This window comes from Corapipo altera, unplaced genomic scaffold, assembly GCF_003945725.1.
Source record: "Corapipo altera isolate COAL_440 unplaced genomic scaffold, ASM394572v1 275, whole genome shotgun sequence".
NCBI classification, from domain to species: Eukaryota; Metazoa; Chordata; class Aves; order Passeriformes; family Pipridae; genus Corapipo; species Corapipo altera.
The window spans coordinates 1,096,870-1,124,841 of NW_020885001.1; the positions used below are offsets into that span (position 1 = coordinate 1,096,870).

General features: G+C 49.1%; 4 protein-coding genes across 13 annotated transcripts in view; 2 read left to right on the forward strand and 2 right to left on the reverse strand.

Moving 5' to 3' along the window:
- KAT6A (lysine acetyltransferase 6A) overlaps positions 1-189 on the reverse strand; it is a 31,555-nt gene extending 31,366 nt beyond the window's left edge. For 2 of the 3 annotated variants that reach the window (XR_003531571.1, XM_027667086.1), the window contains exon 1: positions 96-189. The gene's annotated coding sequence lies outside the window, so the exon portion shown is untranslated. The remainder of the gene's footprint in view (positions 1-95) is intronic. The other variant, XM_027667087.1, reaches the window with a different exon arrangement.
- Positions 190-624: 435 nt separating this feature from the next.
- AP3M2 (adaptor related protein complex 3 subunit mu 2) lies at positions 625-8,941 on the forward strand. Of its 3 annotated transcripts, XM_027667122.1 has the most exons (9): positions 625-1,234; positions 2,054-2,315; positions 3,495-3,666; positions 4,179-4,316; positions 4,843-4,928; positions 5,335-5,468; positions 5,974-6,181; positions 6,837-6,981; positions 7,383-8,941. In XM_027667122.1, exons 1-9 carry the CDS (start codon positions 1,152-1,154, stop codon positions 7,481-7,483), a joined length of 1,329 nt encoding a protein of 442 aa, XP_027522923.1. In that variant the 5' UTR covers positions 625-1,151; the 3' UTR covers positions 7,484-8,941. The 3 variants fall into 3 exon arrangements, with proteins under 3 accessions (XP_027522923.1, XP_027522924.1, XP_027522925.1); XM_027667123.1 differs by lacking the exon at positions 625-1,234 and having other exon boundaries at positions 1,963-2,315; XM_027667124.1 differs by lacking the exons at positions 625-1,234; positions 2,054-2,315 and adding an exon at positions 2,388-2,894.
- Positions 8,942-10,985: 2,044 nt separating this feature from the next.
- Positions 10,986-22,229, reverse strand: PLAT (plasminogen activator, tissue type). 4 transcript variants are annotated; one of them, XM_027667038.1, is made up of 14 exons: positions 20,960-22,229; positions 18,331-18,428; positions 18,159-18,198; positions 17,620-17,751; positions 17,101-17,214; positions 16,565-16,739; positions 15,950-16,041; positions 15,517-15,691; positions 15,173-15,258; positions 14,585-14,774; positions 13,981-14,117; positions 13,746-13,886; positions 12,537-12,685; positions 10,986-11,703 (listed from the first exon to the last, which is right to left on the reverse strand). In XM_027667038.1, the coding sequence occupies exons 2-14, from the start codon at positions 18,391-18,393 to the stop codon at positions 11,545-11,547; spliced, it is 1,653 nt and encodes a 550-aa protein (XP_027522839.1). In that variant the 5' UTR covers positions 18,394-18,428; positions 20,960-22,229; the 3' UTR covers positions 10,986-11,544. The 4 variants fall into 4 exon arrangements, with proteins under 4 accessions (XP_027522839.1, XP_027522837.1, XP_027522840.1 ...); XM_027667036.1 differs by lacking the exon at positions 20,960-22,229 and adding an exon at positions 20,175-20,297; XM_027667039.1 differs by lacking the exon at positions 20,960-22,229 and adding an exon at positions 18,540-18,788.
- Positions 22,230-22,684: 455 nt separating this feature from the next.
- IKBKB (inhibitor of nuclear factor kappa B kinase subunit beta) overlaps positions 22,685-27,972 on the forward strand; it is a 9,790-nt gene continuing 4,502 nt past the window's right edge. For all 3 annotated transcript variants that reach the window (XM_027667032.1, XM_027667033.1, XM_027667034.1), the window contains exons 1-12: positions 22,685-22,822; positions 22,903-22,997; positions 23,395-23,512; positions 24,062-24,131; positions 24,512-24,600; positions 25,034-25,123; positions 25,479-25,603; positions 25,908-26,015; positions 26,312-26,441; positions 26,889-27,083; positions 27,300-27,414; positions 27,737-27,860. In XM_027667032.1, the coding sequence (XP_027522833.1) occupies positions 22,718-22,822; positions 22,903-22,997; positions 23,395-23,512; positions 24,062-24,131; positions 24,512-24,600; positions 25,034-25,123; positions 25,479-25,603; positions 25,908-26,015; positions 26,312-26,441; positions 26,889-27,083; positions 27,300-27,414; positions 27,737-27,860 (1,364 nt within the window). In that variant the 5' untranslated portion in view covers positions 22,685-22,717. The remainder of the gene's footprint in view (positions 22,823-22,902; positions 22,998-23,394; positions 23,513-24,061; positions 24,132-24,511; positions 24,601-25,033; positions 25,124-25,478; positions 25,604-25,907; positions 26,016-26,311; positions 26,442-26,888; positions 27,084-27,299; positions 27,415-27,736; positions 27,861-27,972) is intronic.

Sequence of the window (27,972 nt, forward strand, 5' to 3'; positions counted from 1 at the left end):
CCCCGTCCCCAGCCCGCGGGGCCCGCCGGCCGCCCGCCCCCGAGTCCCCCGGCGCCAGCCGCCCCGGTCGGCGCGGCCCCGCCGGCGCTACTCACCGAGGTCCGCGAGCGCCGGGCCCCGGCGGGCGAAGGCCGGACGGCGGCGAAGCCCGAAACTGACACGGCGGCCATCTTGGGCCCGGCGCGCTGCGGCGGGCGGGGAGGGGGGGGGGGGGCGGGGCGGGACGGCCCACGCGGGGGGGGGGGGGGGGGGGAGCGCGGGAACAGCGCGGAGAGGCGAGAGCCGCCGCCGGGGGGCGCTGAGGAGCCGCGGCTGCGGCACCGGGGGCGGGGCCAAGGGCCGAGGGGGCGGGGCCAGGACCGAGGGATGGACCGGGAACCGGGATGGATCGACCGGGGAACCGGAATGGACTGAGGGAACCGGGATGGACCGAGGGAACAGGGATGGATCGACCGGGGAACCGGAATGGACTGAGGGAACAGGGATGGACTGAGGGAACCGGAATGGACTGAGGGAACAGGGATGGACTGAGGGAACCAGATCGACCAGGGGAACCAAGATCGACTGAGGGAACCGGGACCCAGCGAGGGAACGAGCAGGGCTGTGTGAGGGCTCAGGGGCCGGTTGGCACTCAATGGATGCCCGTATCCCGGAAAGAGGAAATCCCTCTCTTAGTCCTAATTAATCTTGCGCTGGGAACCGCGGGTCTGGGCTTTTAAAGACCCGAAGCGATGGACTCTGAAATAACGATGCCATGGAGCTCGGAGAGCGGGCACTCCTCACCCGTGCCCCTGACTGTTGATTCTAAGGTCCAGGTTAAAACCAGAAAGGTTTGTGTTTCATGGAGAACCAAGTGTATAAAGGCTTTACGCTGTTGTCAGTTTAACTGTGTTCTGTCTGTGGTATCTCTGTGACTCCCATTCAAACAGTCTCCAAGAGCCTCATGGACTAATATGATAATCTTTACAATGTCTTTGTGTTAAAAGTAAACCTGCCCCTGCAGCAGTGAGGGACCTGTGACCTCCCTTCCCCTGTGACAAGGGCTGTGTGCTCAGACAGCTGCTTTAACAGGGTACAAAGGGCTGCTTTCCTGTTGGTTCTCTATTTGTTCCCAACAGTGTAGGAGGAAAATCATTTGTAATGGCATCTGCATGACTCAGAAGTCCAGGGATCGGCTCTGTGAACACGAAACATCTGTTCTAATTGCGCAAGGGAATCATTTGGCAGAGTTCAGGTAAATTTTGCACGACGACTGTCACTTTCGTGCCAGCTGGGTCGTGATTTCAGGGGTGTTATTCCTCCGTGCTGAACAGACCAGGAAAATAATACAGTGGAGATCATTCCCCGGGCTGCTCCTCGCTGCAAGGCCGGGTCACCCCATTTCACAGACTGTCCCCAAGCTCAGCTCTGGAGCATCCCTGAGGTCTCATCTGGAACATCCCTGATTTCTGCTCTGGAACCTCCCTGAGGTCTCATCTGGAACATCCCTGATTTCTGCTCTGGAACATCCCTGATTTCTGCTCTGGAACATCCCTGATTTCTGCTCTGGAATATCCCCAAGCTCTGTTCCAGAATATCCCTGAGGTCTCCTCTGGAACATCCCCGATTTCTGCTCTGGAACCTCCCCGAGCTCCGCTGCGGAACAGGGACTCCCGAGGGCCCGTGATGGGCTGTGGGGTCGGGCCGCGAGTCCCGTGGGCGCTGCCGGGCGCGCTCCCGCTCCCGCTCCCGCCGCCGCGCTGGGGGCGCGCCCCGTGCGTCACCGGGCGCGCGCCTCCCGCCGGCCCAATAGCAGCGCTCGCTGCCGGCCCCGCCCACAGGGCCCAGCGCGCGTCTGTCCGCGCGCCGGGGGGCGGGGCCTGTGCCGGGAGCGCGCACGGGGGGGGACTCGCTCCGGCCCAGGAGAGTCCGGCCCGGGAGAGCTCAGCTCAGCTCAGCTCAGCTCAGCTCAGCTCAGCTCAGCCCAGCCCAGGAGAGCTCAGCTCAGCTCAGTCCGGCCCAGCCCCAGCCCCAGCCCCAGCGCCCCCCATCCCAGCGCAGCCATGATCCACAGCCTGTTCCTGATCAACGCCGCCGGGGACATCTTCCTGGAGAAGCACTGGAAGAGCGTGGTGAGCCGCTCGGTCTGTGACTACTTCTTCGAGGCGCAGGAGCGGGCCTCGGAGGCGGAGAACGTGCCGCCCGTGATCCCCACGCCGCACCACTACCTGCTCAGCGTGTACCGCCACAAGATCTTCTTCGTGGCCGTCATCCAGAGCGAGGTGCCGCCGCTCTTCGTCATCGAGTTCCTGCACCGCGTCGTGGACACGTTCCAGGTGCGGCCGCGGGTCCCGGGGCCGGGCGGGCAGAGCCCTTCGGTGCCGGGGGTTCGCTCTGTTCGCCGGTCACTTCACTCGCGTCCTGCATTGGCGAGGGGACAGACGAGGGCTTGCGGTGGTTGGGGATTTACTGCCTGGAATTGCGGTGGCTGCGGGATCCACCCGCGCTCGGGGAAGGACCTGTCGGCAGTCGGTGTTTCTGCTCTGCAGCCTCGGCTGCTCTGGCAGCTGGAACTAAGACCAAGCTGACCTTGTTCTCACAGGGAGCTTTTTGACGTGCTTTGGTCAGTTAGTGACACCCAGCCCCTTGCTCACATCTAGGGATGCTCCTTGGAATCCTCCTAAATAGTGGGTCCTAGGGGCTGCCCCAGAGCAGCCCTGTCCCCTCTGGGCTCTGGTGGACATGGTCCATGTAAGAAAATGGTGAAGATGTCTGTCCTTCTGCCTGCCAACAACAGGGTTGTGTTGCCCAGATTTGAGATGTCTTGTGACCAGCATCCTGACAGAACACAGGAAATGTGGTGCTTGGTCAAACAAGTGTCATGTGAGCTCTTCCTTCCAGATGCCAGTCGAAATGTGAGTGTATTCTGAGTTCTGTTTCGCTGTGGATTGGCTCTTCAGGCCAAAAAGGGATCCTGTCAGACCTTTAGGTTTTGTTTTTCCTTGAGGTACAAAATGTGTGTCTTCACTGGCCTGGCCATTTATTAAAATCTGATATGTCTGAAAAAGAAATAGTGCTTGTAGAGCAGGACAGGAGTTCTCTGCTGTCACACTCTCTGTTACTCATGCTTTGTGCAGAGTGTCTGATCTCCTAATTGCTCTAACTAACCAGCAGCTCAGGTGTGTGTTTGTGCTCTCTCCTGAAAGATGTGTGAAGTCCACGTAGAGTAAGACTGTAAGGAAATTAAATGTTCAGTTTTAAAAATTGCTGAATTAATTGGGAGTGCTGATGCAGGGATTTGGCAGCTTAGTGGGGCAGTGGCAGAGGGTGCTCAGAGCTGCACATGTCTGCTGGAGTGGTCAGTCTGTCTGCTGTGCTCGTGGTAATACCTGGAGTTTCAGTGTTGTTTCACCTCCTCCAAGAATAAGCTGGATTTATTCCTGGGGGGAACACAAGACTGAATGATCAGAAGATTCTCTTTCAGCAATTGTTGAGTAATTATTTCTTTTGCACAGGATTATTTTGGCGTGTGTTCAGAGGTGATAATCAAGGACAATGTTGTGGTGGTCTATGAGGTGCTGGAGGAGATGCTGGACAATGGCTTTCCATTGGCAACAGAGTCTAATATTCTTAAGGAACTGATAAAACCTCCTACTATCCTGCGGACAGTCGTCAACACCATCACAGGTACAGGGAATCAAAACTCAGGCAGACTGGGAAGTCCATGTGCAATATTCCTGCAGAAGTGAATTAGGACATGGGTGAGGGAAGTTTATGTTCCCTGCCATTCTAAACTGCAGCACAGGTGTGTTAGTGCTTTGTTTGGGGTTCCTTCCAATTTCAGCACCAGCTGCACTTTGGGTTTTGGTTTGGTTTTGGGTTGGTTCAGTTTTTTGAACTGCAACAGCCAGATTACATCTCCAGTTCCAGCCGTGCCCTGACTTGCAGGACGTCAGTGTGCTGTGGGTTTACACATCCACACATGTTAACACTTGCCTGTGCCTTACTGTGGTGTGTTTTAGAGCTGGGTGTAAGAGAGATGTAAACTCTGGAACACAGTGGGTCTCCAAGAGTAATTGCCCCCCTACAAAGAAACGGGCACTCGGGGGTTAATTACAATTAAGTTCTGTAAGTCAGGGGACTTGTTCTGGAGCACTGTCTGACGTCTGGGGGGGTTGTGGCTGCCTTTCTTTTTGCAGGAAGCACTAATGTGGGTGACCAGCTTCCCACTGGGCAGCTCTCAGTGGTGCCTTGGAGACGTACTGGTGTAAAATACACCAACAACGAGGCCTATTTTGATGTGATTGAGGAGATCGACGCGATCATCGACAAATCAGGTATGGAAGTTGCTCCTGGCTGACACGAGGGTGACTTGTCCTGATAGTGCCTGAAGAGAGAGGTGGGTTTTCAAAGAGGGTCGCCTTCCTCCAAGTGTGGGAAGCTCTGTTTCTGTTTTACTCTGGATTGTTGCCATCCTGTACGTGCTGCTCAGTCAAAAATTTCACAGAGGTACCACGATTTTCACTTGCCCTTGTTCTTGAGGTCTCCTAAGCAATTTTATATTGGGAAAATAGAAGATGAGCAAATATTCTTTCTCTTTAGTATTTGTGCATCTTAGTCTTGTTAGATTTGGGAGATACTGCCTTTGGCCATTAAAATGGACATTGCTGGTGTCTGTTGTTCTTAATTGTTTGCATCTTATAGAGAAGTCATTGGGAATGAGAAAAATGTTGAGCAGGCAACATAATGAACCATGACATTTCATAAAGATAATAGATTTCCTTCCTCCCCACTGAGGGCTTTTCCACTTTGGGATTTTTTTGACCAGGTTCACATAACCACCTGTTTGCTTTATGGTTGCAGGTTCCACGATTACTGCTGAAATCCAAGGGGTGATTGATGCTTGTGTCAAGCTGACTGGGATGCCAGACCTTACCCTCTCCTTTATGGTAAAGCTCAAGGATGTATTTTTACTGAAGTAATTTGAAAAGCACTTCCCAGCCCCCCTGCTAAGATCTGTCTTACACTGACAGATCCCAGCACATCAGACTCTGGGTATGCCAAACAGAAGGAGAAAGAAATGATGATGGGAACTCATAGGGAACTTCAGCAACTTTGAGCCTAAAAATTTTATTTTCAGGTTCTTTGTTTAAAAGCACCGTTTGTGTGTGCTGTGACTAAGTTTTTGAGTCTTTAGTGGTGCTTTAGGCAGATATGAAGGGCCACCTTTTTCATGGGTATGTATCAATGCAATTATTCAACGTGACTAAATTTTCTGAAATAGGATAAAAAATACCCTGAGAAAGGACAGAGGTTCCTGAGTGCTGCCCTCACAACCCTGTGTCTCTGCTGCAGAACCCTCGGCTGCTGGACGATGTCAGCTTCCACCCCTGCGTGCGGTTCAAGCGCTGGGAGTCGGAAAGGATCCTCTCCTTCATTCCACCCGATGGGAATTTTCGCTTGCTCTCCTACCATGTCAGTGCTCAGAAGTAGGTGATGAATGTAGTGCTGTGAGTTATGAAATTTGGATCTTTCTGGCCAGGGAGAGGATGAAAAAAAGGGAACTTTTAAAGATCAGGTGGTGTGTTGTGCCAAATGAAGTAGAGGGGCACGATAACTTGCATTTTTCCTTTTTTAAAACACGTTTTCTCCTTGTTTGGAGCAGTGATTCTGTAATTTCTTTTTGGTCAGCCAGCATTTTTCAAAGACTAGTAGCAGACAAACAAACTAGAGAGGGAGAGAATTAGGCAGTGGGGAGTAATCAAGCTGTTGATTTCCCATGCTTATAAAAAGCTTTTAGAATCAAACAAGGTGAAAAGAATTGTAATTAAGACTTGAGAATGGGGTTCCGACTTTGCCCTTAGATCAAGCAAACGGGTGTAGGATTTCCTTCTCCTTTAAGGAGATTGGGTCCCAATGTTCTCAGTGCATGGGGAAAAGCAAATAGGAAGGCAAGAGATGGACGAGGACTTTCTGTTTCTGTCTCTGTCCCAGTCTCGTGGCAATTCCCGTCTACGTGAAGCACAACATCAGTTTCCGGGACAGCAGCTCCCTGGGGCGCTTCGAGATCACCGTGGGGCCCAAGCAGACCATGGGCAAGACTGTGGAGGGAGTGATGGTCACCAGCCAGATGCCAAAAAGTGTGTTAAATATGACCCTGACACCCTCTCAGGGAACACATGTCTTTGATCCAGTTACAAAGGTGAGAGCAAAGGTAGAAATTAGATACTGGGGTTTTTTTTAATTTTTAAGAAAATGCAGTTGAGCTGTTCCTGCTTCCGTGGGCATTTCCAGGACCACTGCTTTGCTGAAGGCAGGATCTTTTTTTGGAATGGGGTGCTATCTTTTCTTTTTCTGAACAATTGCACACTAGAAGTTTCCTCAGTCCCCACAACAAACAGCTGGGTGTCTGAGTGGATTGTAGTTCTGGTTACCTGGTGTGTGATGGGTCTGGTGGATGCCTTACAAACTTCTGCATATCTGGTTGTCATGCCTGGTGCTGCATGTTGGACTTGGTCCTTGGCAAACACTGAGGGTTTTGGTGGGTTTTGATTTGGTTTGGGGTGTTCATTTGTTTTTGTTGCTCATTTGAGTTCATTTAAATTTAAATCTGATGAGCTTGTCCATGGGGCCTTTAGCACAAGTAGTGGAAATATCATTCATGGAAGGCTTTTGGGAGGTATCTGCTCCTTAAGCCTGTGTCTGTCCAATATGTGTCTGCCCAATATGAAAGGTGAGGTACTAAGAAGAAAACATTTTTCACAAAGAAACACTAAAAGTTGTCACTGGAAGGGGACTCTTCTTTAGAGGGTGTTACAGCATTTTTGTTTCACTGCTGAATTTTCTGTTCCTTTCAGTTACTGTCATGGGATGTGGGGAAAATAAACCCCCAGAAGCTGCCAAGCCTGAAGGGCAGTGTGAGCCTGCAGGCTGGGACATCGAAACCAGATGAAAACCCCACCATTAACCTGCAGTTTAAAATTCAGCAGCTGGCCATATCTGGTAAGTGACTGTCAGGTAAAGGAGGGGAATGTTCTCTGCTGTGCCAGTGCCCATTCTGCAGGTAGCTGAAGTAGCTTTGCAGGCCTTCTACAGCACATTCTACCTGAAACAAGCAAAAAATTGTCTGCTTTGGCTACAGATACATGGATTTGTTCTCTCTGGTGCTCTGTGAAGCAATTCACCTACATTTCCTTGCATTTGGTGCTTACAGAGCTATAAAGAATTTTAGGCTATGGATGTGTTTGTAAAGAATGATTCTGACATTAGGCAGCTGTCAGCTTTTCTCTGTTCTGTTTACTGCTTGCTAAAGCTTCCCCTGTGCTTTCTGTCCCTCTCTCTTGGAGGCCTGTCTGCTTTGTTTGTGGCAGCACCAGTCTCATGCTGTGTTTGTTTGCCCTTAGGACTGAAGGTGAATCGCTTGGACATGTATGGGGAGAAGTACAAGCCATTCAAGGGGATCAAATACATGACTAAGGCTGGCAAGTTCCAAGTCCGAACCTAGAGGATCCTGGCAGTGAGGAAGAGCACTTCTCCTTTTCCCCTGTCCCTGGCTGTTGGATGCAGCCTCTTTCCCCATCCATCTGTTTTGGGTAGCTCCCTTGCCTGTAGTAGCATGAGCAGGAAAGCAAGTGCTCAGACTGCTGGAAAGCAGGGGAAAGTAAGGCTGACCTGAAACCACCTCATCTCTTGGAAGTCTTTGGAATAACAGCGGATGGGAGAAGTGTTCAGGTCCCTTGGGATTAGTGAGTCAGCTGTGTAAGCTTGTATCACCCTCATTTTGCTGTCTTAGAGGAAATTCCAGGTATTTATTGCCTTTTGTATCTCCTCTTCCTTGTATTTTGGTTGGCTTTTATCCCTTCGTAGATGATCCAAAGTTGAATTTCCACAAACTTCAACTCCAGTGTGAGGATCAGCACCTGCCCTTCTCCATCACTGTGTGTCAGGATGCAGAGCTGTACAGTTCTTGGCAGCAGGGAAATCATCTTGCCTCTCTGCCTCAGAGGGGCTGGAGAAAGTGGAAGGGTGGATTGTTCCACCCAGGATTGCTGATTGAGAAGCCTGAGATTGGGGATGGTGCCACAGAGGGAGGAAGGGAAGAAGTGGATGCTTCTTCTAGGTACTTCACAAGCCATCTTGGTTGTTAAGTATCTTAAATCTCTGAACACAGACTTGAAATGCATTCAAATCTTGTAACTGGGGTGTGGTGGCATCTCAGTGTCATTCTGCTTCTCTGGTTATTTTATCAGTATTTGAAGGTAAGAATTCTCCCACCTGCCTTGGGGAATCAGACAAGACAGGGAGGGGAATTTTTGTGAGGACACAGCACTGATGGAAATTGCAGCTGTGAGTAAATGAAGATAATCACTGTCCTATAACTTGTTGGAACCTCTCTCTGCCTCTGCTTGCCAATTGCAAATGAAGGCTGTTCTCCTGCTCACTGATGTCCTTCTTTGACATAACTGTGACCTGGTACCTTCGTAGTGTTCCTGCCTGTCCTACCTCATTCCAGTTCTGTCCCAGTCAGGTGCTGTGGATTCAAGGGTTGCCCACTGGGACCATCTCCTGTGCAGGAGCTGTTGCTCCATGTGCCCACCCCAGCCTGTGGTACCTCCCTGTGTCCAGCAGAACCAGGAGATGAGAGGCACCTGTGCTGGTGGTGGTGTCTGGAACAGGCTCTTTGGCCACCACATGCCAGGGTGTTTTCCCTGTGGGAGCAGAGCCTGTCCCTGAGCTGCTGTGCTGTGACCACACAGGTGTGGCTGTGCAGTCCAGCATGGACAGCCTCTAAAGGAAGGGTGGCATCCATGGGGTGGCATCTTGCTTGTGGAGCTGCAGGTTCCAGGGCTCCAGAGGAATGCCAGAGCAGGTGGCATCTGCTGAGGTGACATTACTGCTGAGCATGTTCAGTGCAAATAAAACCTTCAACGAGGGCATCAATAAAATTAATTTTTACATGTCATCTGTGTCATTTCAGTGTGGTTTGTGCAGGCTTTACAAGAAATATGGTTGGTATTTGAGGAGGAAGGTAAACTATGCCAATTGGACTGTGAATAGTGGGTGCCTTAGGGAGATAAATGTCTTTATGCAGTTGGGATTGTAAGCCAGGGACTAAGTCACTGTCTGACAAGCTAAAATTCATTACTTCCCTGGTAATTTTTCTTAGTGTTTCCCAAAAGGAGCGCTGAGCATTTCCTGGAACCTCAGTGAAAATGTCTTTAGGCTGCAGCTGAACCATTTTTGTTTGCTGGGTAGGGTAGCAGGCTCAGGGTAGTGCTTTGATTATGAAGACAATGAAATACCTCATCACCTCCTGCTCCTCAAGTACTGATCCTGTCCTCTGGCTTTGTAGCTTTGTTTTTTAAAGGATCTTTTCTGCCCTGCTGAAGTGATTCATGTTACTCAAGGTTTGTTATGTACATAAGGGCCCTTGAGCCAGGATTTCTGTATCAGTCTGAGATGGCTGCAGGGTCCTGTGGGATGAAAGATGAAACGGGGCAGAAGGGGGAACAGGGGAACAACATTAAGGACATGAGCTGGTTGATAGAAGGACTTTTGGGGAGGGAACATGAGGTGTAGCTGTGTACCTCAGTCACCATAAATGCTGATGCTGACCTGGGTTCTGAAAGACCTTGAATATGACAATAGCAACTGCAAAGGCAGAGGAAAGCAAGCAAGCAGATGGCAGTGGCTATTCTTAGACCTTGTCTAAAGATGGTGCTGCTGTGTCCTGGAAGAGGACAAGCAGGGATAAAAGCAGGATAAGAAGTGGAAAAGTTGATGTTGTAAAGATGGAAACATTTTATTGGTGGCTGTTAGATCACACTGAGTTCAAATATTGTATTTAATAGACTGTTTGAATGGCAAAACAAGTGTTCCTGAGGACACTTACTTGTGTGACTCAGTGGAATGGTTTTGGCTGTTTTACAGGCTGCAGGTATTTGGCAGGGAATGCCAGGATAGTGAGGCACAAGAGCACTTGGAAATGGTGTAGGGGAGATGAATGGAAATTAATTTGTATTTTTCTCAACATTAATATTTAATAAAATGAAAATATCAACAATAAAAAAAATTTACACCAAAACCCTGAACTGTGACTCTTCATTAAAAAACATCTTGGGGTTTTTTTAACTCATCCACTGTTGTTGAACTGACTGGACTTACACCACCATTGCCTCATCTCTCTGAGGCATTTTCTAAGCTGGTGGCTGGAAGATCACAGACCATTTGTAAAGTTGCCATTTACAACCTCCCTTTTCCCATCCTCACCACATCTCTCCTCTGTACTTACATAGCAGGGTTCTGTGTTTGACTGGATGCTGTGCTAGTCTGTTCTCAGAGAGCTCCTTAAAGCTGAGAGAGTAAACATTTGGAGTTAGTGTTTTGAGTTTCCCAAGTACAACAGGCTGGTGTTCTGGCTACAACTGGTAGTAAGGCTAAACTCCTTTTGTTCCCTCAGGATAACGTTTTCCTTTTGTAAAACAGCAGTTACACCTGCTTTCTCTTTATAAAGCAACTGGACAAAGGAGAAGCTTTCAAAGGCTTCACTCCTCGGGTGTGCACAGATGCCTCTCAGTGTCACATGGCAGCTGCAGTGCAGGGCAGCAAAGCTGATTACTGAGGGTCTGGTTCAAGGGGATTGGTTGTACCTGCCCTGGCTGCTCTCAAAGGACAAAGGCAGCCTTGTGACATGTGATTTGGCCTTTTACTTGTGGATATAAATCTAGCAGGCACTTTAAACTGCTGCCACTACACTTGTCCTTTGTTCTGCCCCACTGCACTGAAAAGAGAGCTTTTGCTTTCATATCAGATGATAATGCACAGAAATTTAATAGTCAAAAAGCATGCACTGATTCTGTGGCAGATCAGGCTGATGTTAATATTTTTACCTATTCCTTTACCAGGAGGAAAAGCAACTGGGAGAACAGAATGTCCTAACAAGCATGCCACCCTGGATTTGCTCAGAGAGTTTAAGCTCAGACTTGGTTAATTAATCAGTTCCAAACTGAAAAAGCAAGTAGTATATTGATCTGGAAATAAGCAGCTCATGCCTACAGCTTTGTTCTTTCTATTGGAGTCAAGCTGAAACCAGCTTAAATTACCCAAGTCAAATGTCATAAGGACAGAGCTTAAGTCTGACTGGAATGTCTTCCAATTTTACAGCCAAGTAAGGAGGGAAATGAAGTTTTCAGGAAATTAGATCTGTCCTCTTTGCCTTCAGTTTACACCCATTTCCAAAACAACATATCTGCTTCAGGGATGCATGATGTTCTCTCTTGGCTTATTCTTTTGGCCCAAAACTAATTTTAAATTGTACTCATGTGATTTGATGCGAGTTGAAAGCTTGGGGATGTTGTGGGGAAAGGAGGATGAGTTTCTGATAACCTGTAATAAGGACAGGAGGGTAATTTGGGAACGTGCCCTTCTCACACACTGCAGTTTGTCTTCCCTTGTACTGAAAGTCACGAGCCTGTGGACAAACAGGAAGCCCTTGAAGTCCTTAAGGCACCAGAAGGAGGTTGTGAGGGCACGGCCACGAGACTGCAAAGAGTTCATGTTTCTTTCTCAGGGGTTTGTGGTGTCCTCAATCCAGCCCAGGTACCGATTCACCTTTGTGTAAACCCCAGGCACGTCCTTGCGGCCACAGCCAATCCCCCAGCTGATGATCCCAACCACAACCATCCGCTCGTCCTTCGGGCACACCAGGGGCCCTCCAGAGTCGCCCTGCAGAGAAGCAGCACGTTAGTAACAATTTCCTTTTCTGTTTGTTTGGGTTTGTGTTGATTTATCACTCCCACTGTCTTTAGAGGTGCACCAGTGTTTGCAGAAAGGCCCCGTGCAGTGTGCTCACAAATCAAGAGCTCTCAGGAACAGCACTTTTACAGAAATCACGCTCGTGTTCCAGACTCCCTCAATGCTCCTCATGGGGAGAGACCCAAAAGAGATGTAACAGTGAAGTGTCTAACTTTGTATAGCGCTCATTTATGAAATGTAGGTGAGATGCTGATAAGAAAAAGAGGAAGGCTGTGTGTAACAGTAAAGCAAAATTATTCAAGAGCTGTTCAAGCAGAAAGGATGTGGAGTGAATGCATCCCCTCCTTTTTCCTCATGTCATAGCTGCTCCTTCTCCACCATCTTTCAGCCTTTATTTTAATTTTCTCTACTTTTAAGTAGAGAGGCACCCCCTTCCTCCTCCAGAACCTCCTGCTGAGTGTTTTGCATGTTCACATAACAGAAAATATTAGGAAATGCTGGGGTGGATTTTCCTGTTCAGTTTTGTGGAATTTCCTGTATTTGGGATTTTCAGCCTGTGTTGCTCTGGTTTGATTGGCTAAGTGTGCCCTGCCTTCCCATCTACAAGGGGCAAGGGAAGGAAAAGGGAAGACGAGCCAGCAGTTCTGTTCTGTTCAACAAAAGTCTACTGGAACTGCCACGCAGGCAGATGCACAACTCCTTTGAACTATTTTCTGAAGCTTTTTGTTTGCTTGGCTCAGACCACCAGGGGCAGAGAAAAGAAAGGGGCGAGGGAAGGAGAGGAGGAGCAGAAGCAGGGTTACCTTGCAGGCATCATCAAGGTTCCTGGTGTCCCCTGCACACAGCATGTTGTCGGTGACCGTGCGGTTGTCCAGGTGCTGTGCCGTGCACTGGCTGGCCGGGAACAGCCGGACACGGCCCTCCTTGAGCTGCTCCGAGTAGAATGGAGAGACTGCAGGGAAACCACAGCATACTCACATAGGGCTGTGTATGCACACACAGCTTTTAGAAACACTGCAGTTCAGTTTCTGCAGCTCAGAGGAGCGTAAACAGGAGTAGCTCAGTGGCTAAATGAATATTTCCTTGCCAAAGGGTCTTTTTTACATCTTGGGTGTTCCACTTCGCCAGTGAGAACAGCTTAAATCTGACTGAGGGAGAATATTGTTTCTTCAGCAAGCTTTAGCAAGTTAAAGAGGTTTTTCTAGGCTCCAAATTAAAGGCTGCTGGGTGGGTAAGTCATCTTTGCACAGTTACATCAATTGAAATGAAGTCACAGGAAGTGCCTATGAAAATGCCTTAACTGTATGAAACAGGGTCCTAACTTTTTAATATTAGACTTGCACTAACAAAAACCTGATGCCTTGTCATACACAATACTGAGTAACTGAATGGGAATTTACACTTATGTTGGAATGGAAGAGATTTGGTTGGTTGGTTTGGATATTGGGTTCATGTGCAGCTGCAATTGCACAAAATTGAAAGTTGGCAAGATTGTTGTTATTCAGTCTAGTTTTGAGTTACAGTTGCAGCATCCTGCCCTCTCAAAGAGTTTATCCTGTACTCCCTGTAAACAATGCTGAGGACAAGCTTTAAAAGCACTTTAAAAATCTGCAACTGTATGGTACACCAAATCTTGACAGGAAGGGATTTCTGTCCAAACTACAATATCTAAATGTACTGAGTACAGCAGAAATGTGGCAGCTGTGACTGCAAACTTGCTGTCTTTCCTACCCTATCCATTGGGCCAGGGTTTTGGTTTTGTACTGTGGAGAGTATCAAGGAAGACCCTACTGGCCCATTCAGCTGACAGAACTCAGATGAATGAAATAACTGACAGCAAAACTTCCTTTTGAGTGACTCCTACTTATACATACATTTTGTGGTGTTCAGATAAGCCAGTATAATACATCAGACATTCAGTAAGGCTAAAGGCTTGAATTCTTTGATGGCAGGGGACTCAAGCTTTGGACAGACTATTTTCTACTTGCCTGTAGACATTATCTTCTACTTACATTCGTCAACTTTGCCATAGCCAGAGATCTCACACTCTGTCCAGTCAGGCAGCTGCAACCCTGGTGTGGGGAGGCAGGCAGCTCTCACAGTGTCTGTCTCAACAGCACAGGTTCCTGCATCTGAGCTCAGCTGCAGCAGAGCTGAGGAGGGAGAAAACAATCCCCACTTCATTAACCACTATTAAACTCGAGCCAACCGTGAGCTCTCCGGCCACAAGGTCAGAAAAGCTCTTACCAATGTCATTGTTGAAATTTTCTGAGTCAAATCTCGGATGGACAATGTAGTTCTTCACTCCAAACTTTTGTTCATTTTCCTCGGGAGTGGCTCGGGAAGTCCTGCCCAGCACAATCTTCAGCTGATTTGTACTAAAGCTGGAGAACAAGAGAGTCTCTGTTCTCGTGTTAACTAGAGGGGACCCTTCCCTTCAAGATGTGTTGTTGGAACTTCTGCTTTTCTCATTTTAGCACTATTACTACTCTGTTACCCAGGCAGCTTGACCTCGAGTGACCTATTTGGCTTCATTTTTGTGCTATTTGCTTACAGCCATCATGGCAAAGCTCCTCTGCCAGCCCCTTGCTGTTCTCAAGTTTCAGATGGCTCTGCATGCGTATTGACAACTTTGTTCTTCTGCTATTTGACATTCTGCTGTGGTACCTTAGTGCCATGCTGCTAGTTTGCACAATCAATGCCTGTCTGTAATGCTCAGCACGATTAACTGTAATCTTTAGTGCAGACTGGCTTACTGGGATAAAGAGGAGTTTTTCCAAGGCCGCGCTGGACGCTTCCATTTTCCAGATTTTATCTTTTTCCCCCAGACAGTGCTGAACCCTCATCTTACCGTTCCTCAAAGCAGTGAGCAGCTGACAGCACCCAGCAGGAGCTGATGAGGGTGCCCCCGCAGAGGAAGTGCTCCCCGGGCAGCCGGCGGTAGGTGGCGAGGATGGCAGCCTGCCAGGGGTGAGCGGCGATGTCGGCGGAGGAGCCCCCGCGGACGCGGAACTGCCGGCGCTGCCGCACGCCACAGCTGGCTGGGGACGAGACCCGAAACAGGCTCTGGGTGCCAAACTCGGGCTCTGAGTTTGGGGTAAGAGCCTGTTAGTCACCGGTGCGTGTTGAGGCAGCCTGCTGTGAGCTGGTTAGTATCTGACTCACTCCTGTTTCCTAGGAAACTTGTATTCGGATTTGAAAAATACAGTAAGGAAACCCTGCCTTTCCTGTCCTCCATTTCTGCAGTCTTCCCTCCTGGCAGAGAGAAAGGCACTGCTGTGAGAGTGGAGCTACAGAATCTCTTTCTACTCCAAAAAGCTTTTTTTTTTTTTCCCTCCAGCTCTTATTTTACTGTAAGAGGCTTGAGTTTAATACAGATGGCATGCAGGACTGTAGTGCCTCAAAGACAGAGAAGAATCAGCAGTGCTTGTATCCTTACAGCAAGTAGGCACATTGCAGTACTCCCATGTGAGCTGACTTCCTTTCAGGACATGGCACCAGGGCTTGCTGTCATTGTCAGGATTCCTGCAGCACAGGAAAGAGAAGAGCTCTTTGTATTATCAGATCTGCAGGGGGTTTGTGGAGACCTAAAGGTGGCAGACTGCAACCTCAGTGTATTCTTTTTGATCTTTCTAGAGAGCCCTGAGGGCACATGGAATTTGCATTTATGGGGTCTGATGTCAGAGAAGCAGAGATAGGTCAAGCAGAACAAAATTAGTATTGCAAGTGAGCTTCATTCCCAGCAGGAATGTACTTCCTGTGCTTTCTACACCCCAGACATACCTGCAGAAATTGTGACTCCCAAGGCCCAGCTGGGAAGCGTCTCTTCTCCAAGCAGTAAATCGCTTGTTGAAAAGGATCCCAGAATTCCACTTCAGACAGGTAGCTCCAGAACTGGTAACACTGTGGCTGCCTCGGTAATCTGTGCCTCTCCCAGATCTGCAGCTGGTGCTTGAAACTGCAACAAGAAAGCTGCACATTAACCCATGGATGGAACCCATCAGTTGCTCCTAAGTGTGATTTCTGTCAAGGCATCTCTCTATTAACCAGACACATCTCAGTCTCTTGGTGTCATACACACTAAAAGCTCACATATAATTTAACATGGGAGTCTCAACTTTTCAGGCTACAGAAACAGCATGAGTCTACAGTGAACCCTTACACACCCAGTGAATAACAGAAACTCCAAAGTCCCTCCCTGTCCCCCTGCCCGTACCTTTTGAACAGGAGGGCACACTGCAGTGTTCCCAGGTGAACCTTCCCCCTTTATAGATATAGCACCAAGGTCTGGAGTCCTCATCTGGGTTTCTGGAAGAGTTATGATATTGTGCATCGTTACAAAGCTGTTGTCAGCAGCCCCATGTCTGCCATCTCGTTTGGCAGCTTCATCCTGCTCTGCAGTGAAGACATGGACTGACCCACCAGAAGTGTCTGGATTCCTGTTTTAACTGTGGAGTACATGGAGGTGAAGATGAGATGGCCAGTGCAGGGGTGGACAGCACGTTTGTGCAGCTCAGTTCCACGTGCACAAAGCACAGTATTTTTAGTTTTGACTGGGATCTGGAACTGCGGGAAACTGAATTACAAATGGAGTTTTAGGCACTGAGAAGGGACAAGGGAAAGACTGTGGGATGAGAGATATCTGCATCTTTTAGTCTGTCATAAGCATCCAGTCCAGATAGATCTGAAGTTCAGATATGCCTCCAGAAGTTGCAACTGCTGCTCATGTGCTGGGCCATATCTGCACCTGCCTGGTGTCAGACTCCAGCAGACAGCTGTTCCTTTGCTCCAAGCTCTGATTCCTCTCACCTGTGTGCCATCAGCCCCTCACCTGCAGTAGTTGTGATTGCCTAATCCCAGCTCAGCTGCATCTGCTCTTTGGCCATGGTATGTCCAGTCCATCAAGTCTTTGCTATTCCAATTTAAACATTCAGTTCCACTGTCTGTCACACTCCATGTACCCCTGTATGTTACTCCAGCATCTCTGTAGCATTTAACTTCAGTATCTGAACAAAAGGGAACAAAATGTTACTGGAAGGACAACATCCCAACCCTGCTTCCCCAGTCTCTGTTCTGTTTAAACTTGGCTCTCAGATGTCCTGTCTAGTGAGTCAGTGAAAATGCCTTGTCAGGCAGACTGTAAGTGTAAACAAAGGTGTCTTCAGCTACAAAATTTAGAGTTTTATTAAGAGATGCTGAGAACAGCCCAGGTGTCCTTAAAAGTTCTTTGTAGTATTAGTTTTAGATTAAAAAGAGGCAACTTAATAGAGAGCCTAGAATACAGCAGGAGCTTCTGGGTACCTCATCCTTTTGTAGTGCACAGCTCAACCCAATCACTGTTGACAGGAACTGATGTGCTGTACTCACCTATTTCACACTGCTTCCCTGAGAAACCCTGGTGGCACTGGCAGATGAAGAGCTGTGGGGAATAATATGCCTGTGAACATTGGCCCCCATTGTAGCATTTATTTCTAGTGCAGGCTGTGGAATAAGCAAAAGCCAGGAAATACTGTTAGGTTTCACAGAAGCAAAAAGCTGGCAATGCATACACATCTTTCCTTTCCTGTCAGTCTCCTTTAGCCTGTTCTGTTTTTCCCTACCTACCTGGTATTGCCATGTGCTTACAGCCTTTCTGTGTAGTGCTGACATCCTTCCTTTGTTCCATTCTCTCCACATATGTGTCAGGAGACTTCCCCAGCCCCTGCCCACTCCCACTCAGTCCTGCCTGAGTCAGTGGATATTGGTATTTTCATTTCTATCCTATTTCAAGTCAAATTTCCTGTGCAATAACCCCGGCCCTGACTGTGGAGTTGTTCTTTCGGGTGGTTAGACAGACAGTCTCTCATCCCTCACCATTTCCCTCCTCTTTTCCTTTGTCACACTCACCTCTGACAGGCACTGTGTGGCAGCGCCTCTGCCCGCTGTCACACCTACAGTACTCTATCCTGCTCCCTGCCAGCCTCAGCCAGGTCCACCCGTGCTGGAACACTTCTCCAGAGGAACTGTCTTTGCAAACAGCTGCAATTGGAGAAAGGAAATCCTCTTTTAGAGATCTGGGGAAAAGACCTGGCTGAGCAAGAGGACTCCCTTCCACTTCCAGGAGAAAAGTATCTGTGAAGGGAGCACCTGTCTAACAGGCTGCCCTTCCCCTTCTCAGACCACCCTGTCCCATCCCTCTCACTGCTGTGTGGCTGGAGTTACTATTCCACTACTGACCAGCCTTGTTTTCTTTGAAGAGGAGCAGTGGGAGGGGAAAACTTCCCTGAGTTGTGGATGGTACTAATGGTCTGGTATTTTGCCTTCTGAATCTCTCATTCAGATAACCACGACAAACAGCTTTCAGGCTCCACTCCTGCAGCATCATTTGCTTCCACCTCCCGTGTTCCTCACACTCCAGGTCACAGGGTTGTAGTTTCCTGGCTTACCTCTGGGTCTGGCTCCCCGTCTGAAACGTGTGAGTAAGCCCTGCCAGCAGAGAAGGTTAATTCTGTGAGTAACTGCTCTCTTAAAATAACTGAGAACAAGTGTCTACAGAGAGTCAGTCTTCTTGAGGTCATGTGAACCAGGGAGGTCATTCCAGAGGCACAAAAATCTCACCTGGCACTGGGTAGTCACGACTGCTCCCACCAGCAGGAGGAGACATGGGAGTTTGCCTTCCATTCTGTTTTCTACATCAGCTCCAAATCTCAAGTTATCTACAGAGACAAAAAATAAGATGTTGAACAAAGGGGTTTTACAGAGTGAATGGAGTTCAAGGTCATAACCTTAAATAAAGGTTTTCAATTATGAAAATTCTTTGTACACACTTTCAACCCTTCGCTTCTCAGCTGTCTGGTCTAGCTGTCCTGGTCTTCCAGGGGCACAAAAATCCCATACAAACCAAGAGGTGGGAGTGAGGTAGAGTAGCAGGCAAGAAGGTACAATTTAATTCCCAGTCTCTAAGATTGCCCTGCAGTTCCAAATATTTGAAACAGTATTCAGGCACTGTCTCCCACACTGTCACCTACATTACATGCAGAAAGCTGACCCAATTATTTGAGAAAACTACTTCCAGAAATTAGGAGCTCAGACTCTGTTTATGCAAAGCCAGAGAAGGCAGCTGGATAACAGCTGGTGAAATTGGAGTGTGACAGATGAGTCAGAAATTGTGATTCATGGCTAATAAAGTGTGTTTGTGGGTTTTTGGTGGTTTTGTCATTGTGTTTGTTTGTTTGTTTAAGATTTGTTCAAAGAAAAAGCAAAAGGAACAAACAGTGCAGTTTCTGAAGCAGATCAGGAGTACAGCAGGACAGTTTAGGCTGTGATTTCTCATCATTAGGCAGTAAAAACAGGAGATTTAAGTTGCAAGTCACTCTGAACAAAGGAAAAGATTCACAAGAACATCTTCCGAGAACCTTAATTACTCCATGACTTGCCTTTAGGTCACATCTTGGTGATGAAATTCCTGTAATTCAGAGCATCTCTCAGGGATTTTTCTTAGCCCCCAAAACAAGGCAACACCAGTGAAATTATACTGCAGTACAACACAGTTCAGAGTGTGTCCAAAGTTAGTTTGCATCAGATGCCACATCCTTTCTTCCCCTTATTTCTGCTGTCCCTGTCCAGGCTGTCCCAGCTTACAGAGCTGCCACGTTTCCTGCTCCTTCCCCTCTCCATGTGGGATGCCTGTCCATCCACTGATGGCTGCTGTCCCACTGTGCTTGGAAAACTGATAGCAGATGTTGCCAGATGTTTATTTTTAGTTTTGGGAAAGGTACAGCTTAGACCAGTCCCTTGGAATGTTCTGGATGATAAGCCCCATCAAACTGAAACCATATGGCTGTTTGAAAAACACCACTTTGCCAAGAGTCCAGGCAGAAACCTGCAGTGTGCTTTCTGGCAGGACTCCCCTAACCAGTGTGTGCCTTCTGATCTCAGCCTCTGCTTCCTCTCTGGTTGAAAACACTACAGCAATAAGTCAAAGACTGAGAGGTGCTGTTCCAACATTTTGATTTGATTTGACACTTTCGAGTACATTGGGACACAAAAGATATACAATACTCTAAATTTGTCTCTCTTTGCTGAAGAATCAGCAGCAGAAATACTTACAATCCTACCTATTAATTTATTATTAATAACAGCCCTTCTAAGCAGCAAGAGTGTGAGCATTATCTTACCAATGTGGAATAATACCTAAAAAAGAGATGTAACTTATCAAGGTCAAACAAAAAGTCACTAACCACAGAATCACTTAGGCTGGAAAAGACCTTAAAGATCATTGAGTCCAACCATAAAACCAACACTGCCAAATCCACCATTAAACCATGTCCCTAACTGCCACATCTACAGGTACAGAAATCAAAAGTGGCTCTCCTCCCTCCCAATAACACAGCATGTCCTTTCCAAAATACCTTGATTCTGCATCTATAAGGCTAACAGCTTTCTTGCTGATCAACAGCTATCTTGATTTAGTTCAGGCAACAGACTGCAGCTCCTTGCTGCCTTTTCCTGCCTTCTGGAGAAAGTGCTTTTGTATCCCTTTTGAGGTGAGCAGATGCACAGCAGACTCGTACTATTTCTCCTTAAAAATATAACAGATAGACCTCTGGTCTGGGGGGAAAGAGTTAAAAAAAAAAAGAAAAAAAAGTAAGATGCTGCAGTCTTTGAAAGCATTGGAGGAAATGGATATTTCAAAATCAGGCTTTGTTTTGGGAATCATTCTCAGTATTCCTGTGGTTTTGGCCACATTTAAAGAGAAGCATGATTAGGGTGAACTGAAGATGACCCACCCTCCTCCTCCTCTTTGTCCCTCCATTATCCTGGTTTGGAACCTGGGGTGAGAGGAACAGTCTGATCTCCTCCCAGGGAGATTAGATAAATTCTTCTTTTTCAGCTAGTTCTCTGGGTCCCTGTACCATCAAGATATTTGTCCATAACTCTTCCTTTGGTTTAAATTGTTTTCTAATGTTCTTTGTGCAGGACACTCCTCCTTGCTTAATGGGTCAGAGCCTGAGGCTGTTGGTTCTTTCAAGAAAGCTTCAGCATTCTTGAAACAACTGAAAGTTAGCAGCTTTACCCACACTATGAATCCCTTCAAAAGCTGAAAACCAATAGCTCAGTTAGGTAACTATCACGGTGATTCAGTGGGATTTATTAAATAATAATATTTAATAGTAGTTAATGACTTTCCCACCGATGTTGAAAACAGGAAATGCACTTTTTGAAACAGGTACAAAGTAGTACCTACCTTTTTGCTTTTTCTCTTCTGTATCCTGATTATTTCCTTTCCAGACCAGTCTGGTTTTGTGTTTTCTGTGTCTCTGCTCTGATTTCTCTGAACAGCTCCTGTCCTACTTACAGCTCCACTCGAGGGGGTGGAGACTCCCCGTGCTGTGCACATCCCACCCCTTCCCGAGCATCTGGGGATGGTCCGGGCTGGTGGCCCGAGTGCTGGGAGGGAGCCTGTGCAGGACACGAGGGAAGCTGCTGTACTCCCAGTAGAGATGTCTAGCAGAGAGATCCTGACCTGCATGTGGAGCAAAGAATGCCCTGAACAGTGCCATGGGAGAAGAAACAGTCAGGGGAGCTCGTGAGTTAAATGAACAGAACGTCTAAGGAACTTTAGACAGAAACAAAGAACAGCATGTTGGGGACCAGAGGGTTAAATGTTCACTGCTACTGCCCATCCTAGAAAATGAAGATCTACTCAGCAGGGTGTGGCCATGAGGTATTCAGTTATCAAAGTGTGGCAGACAAATCTGAGTTATCGGTTTAAGAGCTGATCTTAGGGCTGGGTTATGAAAACAGTCAGTGATGCTGTTTACTCTGTCAGAGTAATGGATGTGTCCTAACTATCCATAACTGATTCACTAGCAATCGGGTTCCTATAGAATTTGGTGTGAGCACAGACATAAGAACTGGTGCTCTTATGAGGGACCTCTGTCTTCAGGAAGTAGCTTGCGTGGAGTCCTTATTTGGGAAGCATGGCAATGGTTATTTTGCATAATGGTAAAGATGGAACACTACCTACTCTGTAGGTTTACATTTTCTCTGTACAGAAATCTATGCCAAGATTACCACATGTATTTCTCCAAGAGTCACAGTGCTGGTGGTAACATTACTACCACAAATCTGAGTCAAGGGGAGCTGCATTTGACTGTTTCCAGAAGGGACTCCCAGCTGCTGAGAAAAAGATGATTGAACACTGCTGAGTGAGCAGGGCTAATTTACTTCCTTTCTAAAAACAGCACCCATTTGCTACTGGACTTCTAGATTAAAGATGCTAACAAACTAATGGCCGTGGGGGGAACAGCTCAGAAATTATCTCCTGACTTTTCACAGCTTAAGGACAACTGTAACCTGCCTCCAGAGCGCTGTGCCATTTGTACTGCTTAACCCACTTTGGGAAAGGCAGCGATAGCAGCGTCTGCTCTCTGAAGCACCATCTGCCGGCTTTCCTCTAATGTGCCCGTGTCTGGGGGTGGTTCCGGCAATGACACTGATGTTCAGTGTCGGTGACCAAGTGTGACACCGCGACACCCCCCGCAGGCCGCCTCGCCCCGACGGGCCCCGCTGTGCCCGGCAGGTCTCGGAGCGCACCTTCCCTCGCTCAGGGCCTGAGGGAGCGGCACCGACCCCGGGGAACGCCCGGGGCGGCTCGGGGGGCGGGCGGGGAGCGCGGGCACACGGTGCGCCCCAGAGCGGCGGGTTCTGGGGATGTTTTCCCCTCACGATTCCCGCTCCCCTCAGCCCCGCTCCCCTCACGATTCCCGCTCCCCTCAGTCCCGCTCCCCTCAGTCCCGTTCCCCTCACGATTCCCGCTCCCCTCAGTCCCGTTCCCCTCACGATTCCCGCTCCCCTCAGTCCCGTTCCCCTCACGATTCCCGTTCCCCTCTCGATTCCCGCTCCCCTCAGCCCCGCTCCCCTCCCGATGCCCGGCCCCGCGCGGGCGGGCGGGCGCTGGGCCGGAGCCGGAAGCGCGGCGCGCGCAGGAGCCGGGCCCGCCATGAGCCGCCCGCCCGCGCTGCAGGCTCCGACCTGCGGGCCCTGGGAGATGCGGGAGCGCCTCGGCACCGGCGGCTTCGGCAACGTCGTCCGCTGGCACAACAAGGTAGGCGGCGGGTCGGGCCCGCGGGGCGCGCCCCGGCGCGGGGCCCCCCGCGCTCAGCCGGCCCGCGCTGTGTCCCGCAGGAGACCGGCGAGCAGGTGGCCATCAAGCAGTGCCGGCAGGAGCTGAGCCCGCGCAACCGCGACCGCTGGGCGCTGGAGATACAGATCATGAAGAGGTGAGGGGGCCCGGGGCTGCCCGCGGCCGGGCCCGGGTCCCGCCGTGCCCCGGGGGGCGGATCCGCCGAGGGAGGTGCCGGGAGGGGCCGCTGGGATCCCTTCCGGGCGGTGCCCGTCACGGACCCGGCGCCTCCCGCACCCCGGGGTCGCGGTGCCGTCCTTGCGAGGCTCGTTGCGGTACCTCCCGGCAGATCTGCCGTGCGTGTGCGCGAAGGAACGCGCTGTCTGCGCGTGAAATGCAGTGAGTTAGGATGAGTCTAGGACCGTGAAGGACTGGACTGGCAGACCTTTAGAATCCACTAGTTCAGTTTCTAAAAGGGTTGGTGACCATGAGCATGTGAAAGTGTGTAGGAGTTGCAGCACATCACGTGTGCTTGCCTTATTTTCATTCCTCAGGCTCAACCATCCCAACGTGGTGGCTGCCCGTGATGTCCCTGAAGGGATGCAGAAGCTTGCACCAAATGACTTGCCCTTGCTGGCCATGGAGTACTGCCAGGGCGGAGACCTCCGCAAGGTGAGGGCCCTGGGAAGGTGACCGAGGGCTGGATCAGCTTCTCATCTCATCCCAGGTGTTCTATTCAAGTTTTCCTGTAAAATCTTTGTTTTCACATCCTGATGCTTCGTAATCGTGGCATCAACAGATTCCTCAAAGTGATTAACTCCTGTCTGTCGGAGGGAAAAATAACACAGGATAATTCTGATCCTAAGGTTTTTCTAACCTTTGCTGTAATCTCCCTGTCGATAACAGCCAGAGCTTAGACCTGAGATTTGAGCTGATAGTGCCACACGCAGGGGAAATGGCTGAGAAAGGTGGAGCAGGTAGAAGGATGAGAATGGGATGACCCTGACTTCTCTCACTCACTCTGTTATCCTCCCATGCCATTAGGCCAAGGCCTGAAGCTGTAATTGCTGCTACCAGAGGTCACAGACCATAGAACTTTGTGCTTCTAGAGAATTTGATTGCTGTTACTTAGACTTCTTGCATCCCTGAGAATCTGTGGGACTGTGAGCCTCGCTCAGGGTAGAGGAGGGAAAGCCTACATTTTCTGTTGTTTACCTGCAGTACCTGAATCAGCTGGAGAATTGCTGTGGCTTGCAGGAGGAAGCCATTCTCATCTTGCTGTCTGATATTGGTAAGTGGCTGCAGTACCTCCACTGTCTGAACCAGTGCTGTGACCTTAAAAACTACAGCAGTGACCTTAATAACTACATCTTAGTCTGACCTTTTATGATCATCTGCCAAAGGTTTTGGGAGTCTGTGGAAGTCCCTGCTGACTTGAAACTAGCCAGCATTATTACAGATTACAAGAAGGGTGGGAGGGAACACCCAGGGAGAAAACTCTGCTTGTGTCCAGAGGTGTTTGATGCTGACTTTCCTCTTGCACTTATGTGTTTCACTGTACAAGATTTGACCCAAAAGCCATGCTTAAAGTAGGTAGAACTGAATCCTTACTGAGCTCCTGCTAGGTACTGTTAATTTATGCTCTTAGAAGTGGCTTTTTCTGTGTCTCAGCTTCTGCTCTCAGGTACCTTCATGAGAACAGGATCATCCACAGAGACTTGAAACCAGAGAACATTGTGCTGCAGCAAGGAGAGCAGAGGGTAAGCAGAAACCAGGTGTCTCTACCTGCACACACAAGTAAGTGTAAGAGGAGGTGCATGTGGTCCCTCTGCAGAGCACTGCACCCAGGGTGACAGCTGTGTCAGATGAACAGTGTTCTGTGTGCAGCTGAGAGATTGTATTAGGCACCTGTTAACACCTGACATTTTGACTTTCAACTATTTAAGGAGAGAATCAGGCTGTACTGATGGACCAAAGATCAGAAGGAGCTGGAGACAAAACTGCTACGTGTGTGCCAAGCCCCTGACAACTTTACATATGTTGCAGTTTTAGGAATCTCCCATTTCTGCTTCCCTCTCTTCCTTGGTACCTTTCCTGCATACCTTTGAAGAGCTGAACCTTTTCTTTCTGCTGTATGATGTGCTTTTAACAGGACTTCAGTCTAGTGTTCTTGTTCTCTGTTGTGTGTTTCAGTTAATACACAAAATCATTGACCTGGGTTATGCTAAGGAACTGGATCAGGGTAGCCTGTGCACATCCTTTGTTGGGACTCTGCAGTACTTGGTAAGGAAGGAATTCAGCTAGAAGAGCAGCTCCTGCTTTTCAGTGGGGTAGAATTAACTGTTATCAAGCTTTGGGCTGGGATGAGGTACTTGTGCTGGCATGGGGTGCTTTTGGGGTGCTGCAGCGAGCAGAGGTGACCCTTTTTTTGCTGACACTGTGTTTTCAGTGTCTGCCAGCTCTGTCTGTTACAAACAAGGAGCAGGAGGGCCAGTGACCTGTGCGGGTCACTCTGGGAGGGTCTCAAAGCTCGTGTTCCATAACATCTTTAATCTTGTGCAGGAACATTAGTGAGCTGTTAAGGGGCAGAGAGAGCCAAGAGATGGGAGGCTTTGTCTGATGTGTGTAACTGTCTCAGGCTCCAGAGCTGCTGGAACAGCAGAAGTACACGGTGACAGTGGATTACTGGAGCTTTGGCACACTGGCCTTTGAGTGCATTACAGGCTTCCGACCGTTCCTGCCCAACTGGCAGCCAGTGCAGTGGTGAGTGAGCTGGGGACCCCACCTGTCTGTCCTGTTTACAGTCCCTTGATTCTTAGGACAATATCCCTGTGTTCCTTGCTCTTATGGAGACTGACTCCCTTCACAGGAGTTTGACCTACCTGAGCAAGTTCAGCATTCCTGATACTTGCCCTCTGGGATAAGGTCTGACTCCTGCAGGGCAGGTAACAGAAAGCAAAGTGGCATCTGTATTCTATCTGTCAAGAGTAGCTTTAAGAGCCTACTGTCATGCAGGCTGGGAGAGGCAGGTGATTGTTTCACCATTGTACTTGCTTGAATTCCTCAGGCACACAAAAGTGCGTCAGAAGAGCGAGCTGGATATTGTGGTTTCAGAAGACTTATCTGGAGAAGTCAAGTTTTCCAGCAGCTTACCCTGCCCAAACAATCTAAACAGGTGGGCACTGGAAATTGCCCTGCTGGGATAAACTGATTCTTCTGCATAAGGACCAGGTTTATATGATACACTGTGCTAATCTGTGGATAAACTGAGTGCATGACACAGACAGTACTTGTGTCACTTGTCAGACTCGTGTAGTTGTGAGTCTCTAAACACTGCACTTGTGATGGGGAGTGTTGGGGGGATCAGGGTGGGGGCAGTTGTTTGTCAGTCCTCCTGCAGAGTCCAAGCCATGTGGTGACTGCAAATGCACTTTTACTTCTTGTGATCCCCTTCTGTTCTTGGTTGTTCAGTGTTTTGTCTGCGAGGTTGGAGAAATGGCTGCAACTCATGTTAATGTGGCACCCACGCCAGAGAGGGACAGATCCTACATATGGACCCTATGGGTGTTTCAAAGCCCTGGATGACATTTTGAACTTGAAGGTGAGCAATGGGTCTGTATTATCCTGAAAAGTTTTCCAGAGAGCAGTTGCCTGTAGCCCGTGAGAGAAGGTGCCAAGAGGCCTAGGAGGAGGAGTGGCACAGAAGCTCATGGAGCTGTCTCCTAACAGTCAGTGAAGGGGCTTTCCTCTTGCTTCTTTGAGGACAAATACTCCTGAGCTTGTTGGGAGTAGCAAATAGCTTCTGTGTGTGCTTAGTTCCATGTTCTGGTAGAGGATTCTGCAGCTGAAGCTGTTTAATTGCCACGTGGCCTCCCCTCCACTCGATGGAGGACTTTGGCATAATGTTATGAAGTAGCTGCAGAGTGACTTCCTGAGCCCACCAGGTGCTTTGAACAGTTTATTGGTGGCCAGTTTTTCAGTCCTGCCATCTCTGCTCCGACATGACCAGTGTTTCTTCAGCCTTTCTCATGTCATGCTGTTCTTGTAGTTGCTTCACGTTTTGAACATGGTCACGGGAACTGTGCACACCTACCCTGTGACAGAGGAGGAGACTCTGGAGAGTGTGAAGGCCAGGATCCAGGCAGACACAGGAATCCCAGAACAGGACCAGGAGCTACTGCAGGAAGCAGGACTTGAATTGTTTTCTCAGAAGTTGGTCACTAAACATATAGCTGATAGCAAGGTGAGTCTGGGTACTCCTTGTTGTTGAGTGAATCAGCAGGCACTGCTCTCCCTTTGGGATCACAGCACTCCCTGCTGTCGTGCAGGCTTTTGTCACAGTGACCCCACAGCCCTTGCCTCTGGTGTTCTCTGTGTGGCCGAGGAGGAATGTTCTGGTTACGGGGTTAACGAGGCTTGGTTTTCTCAGGGAACTCAGTCGGGTCTTTTTCTTCTGCAGGTGAATGATGCTGCAGCTGCAGACACAGACCTCCTGTTCCTCTTTGACAACAAGAAAGTGTCCTACGAGGCTCAGGTGGCCTTGCGTCCTCACCCAGAAAGTGTCGACTGCATCCGTAAGGACTTTCTCTGACATGAACATGGGAGGGGGCCTGTGTTCTCTGCTCTGTACCATCTGCAAACAGCAGACAGAGCTTTGCATGCTGGGGACTGAAGCAGCAGTAAAATGGGCTGGCATAGCACTCATTCAGTTTGTCAGAATAGCTGAGAAAGGAAGTGTTTGATTTTGGTACGGGGGGAACTGAGCAGGGCTTGGCCAGCTCTGGGCTTGGCAGGAGGTAACTGTTTGAGGCTGCTTTGTCGTGTGATAACACTACTCTTAGGCTGCACATTGACACCTACGTTTGTCCTTCCCTCCCTCCCCCCCTCTGTTTGTAGTTCAGGATCCCAAGAAGAACCTGCACTTCTTCCAGCTGCGCAAGGTGTGGGGTCAGATCTGGCACACGATCCGGGTGCTGAAGGAGGACTGTAACCGGCTGCAGCAGGGGCAGCGCGCGGCCATGTACGGGGCAGCTGCTCTGGGGCACTGCTCTGGGCTCTGGGGCACTGCTGTGTGCTCTGGGACACTGCTCTGGGCTCTGGGACACTGCCCTGTGCTCTGGGACACTGCTCTG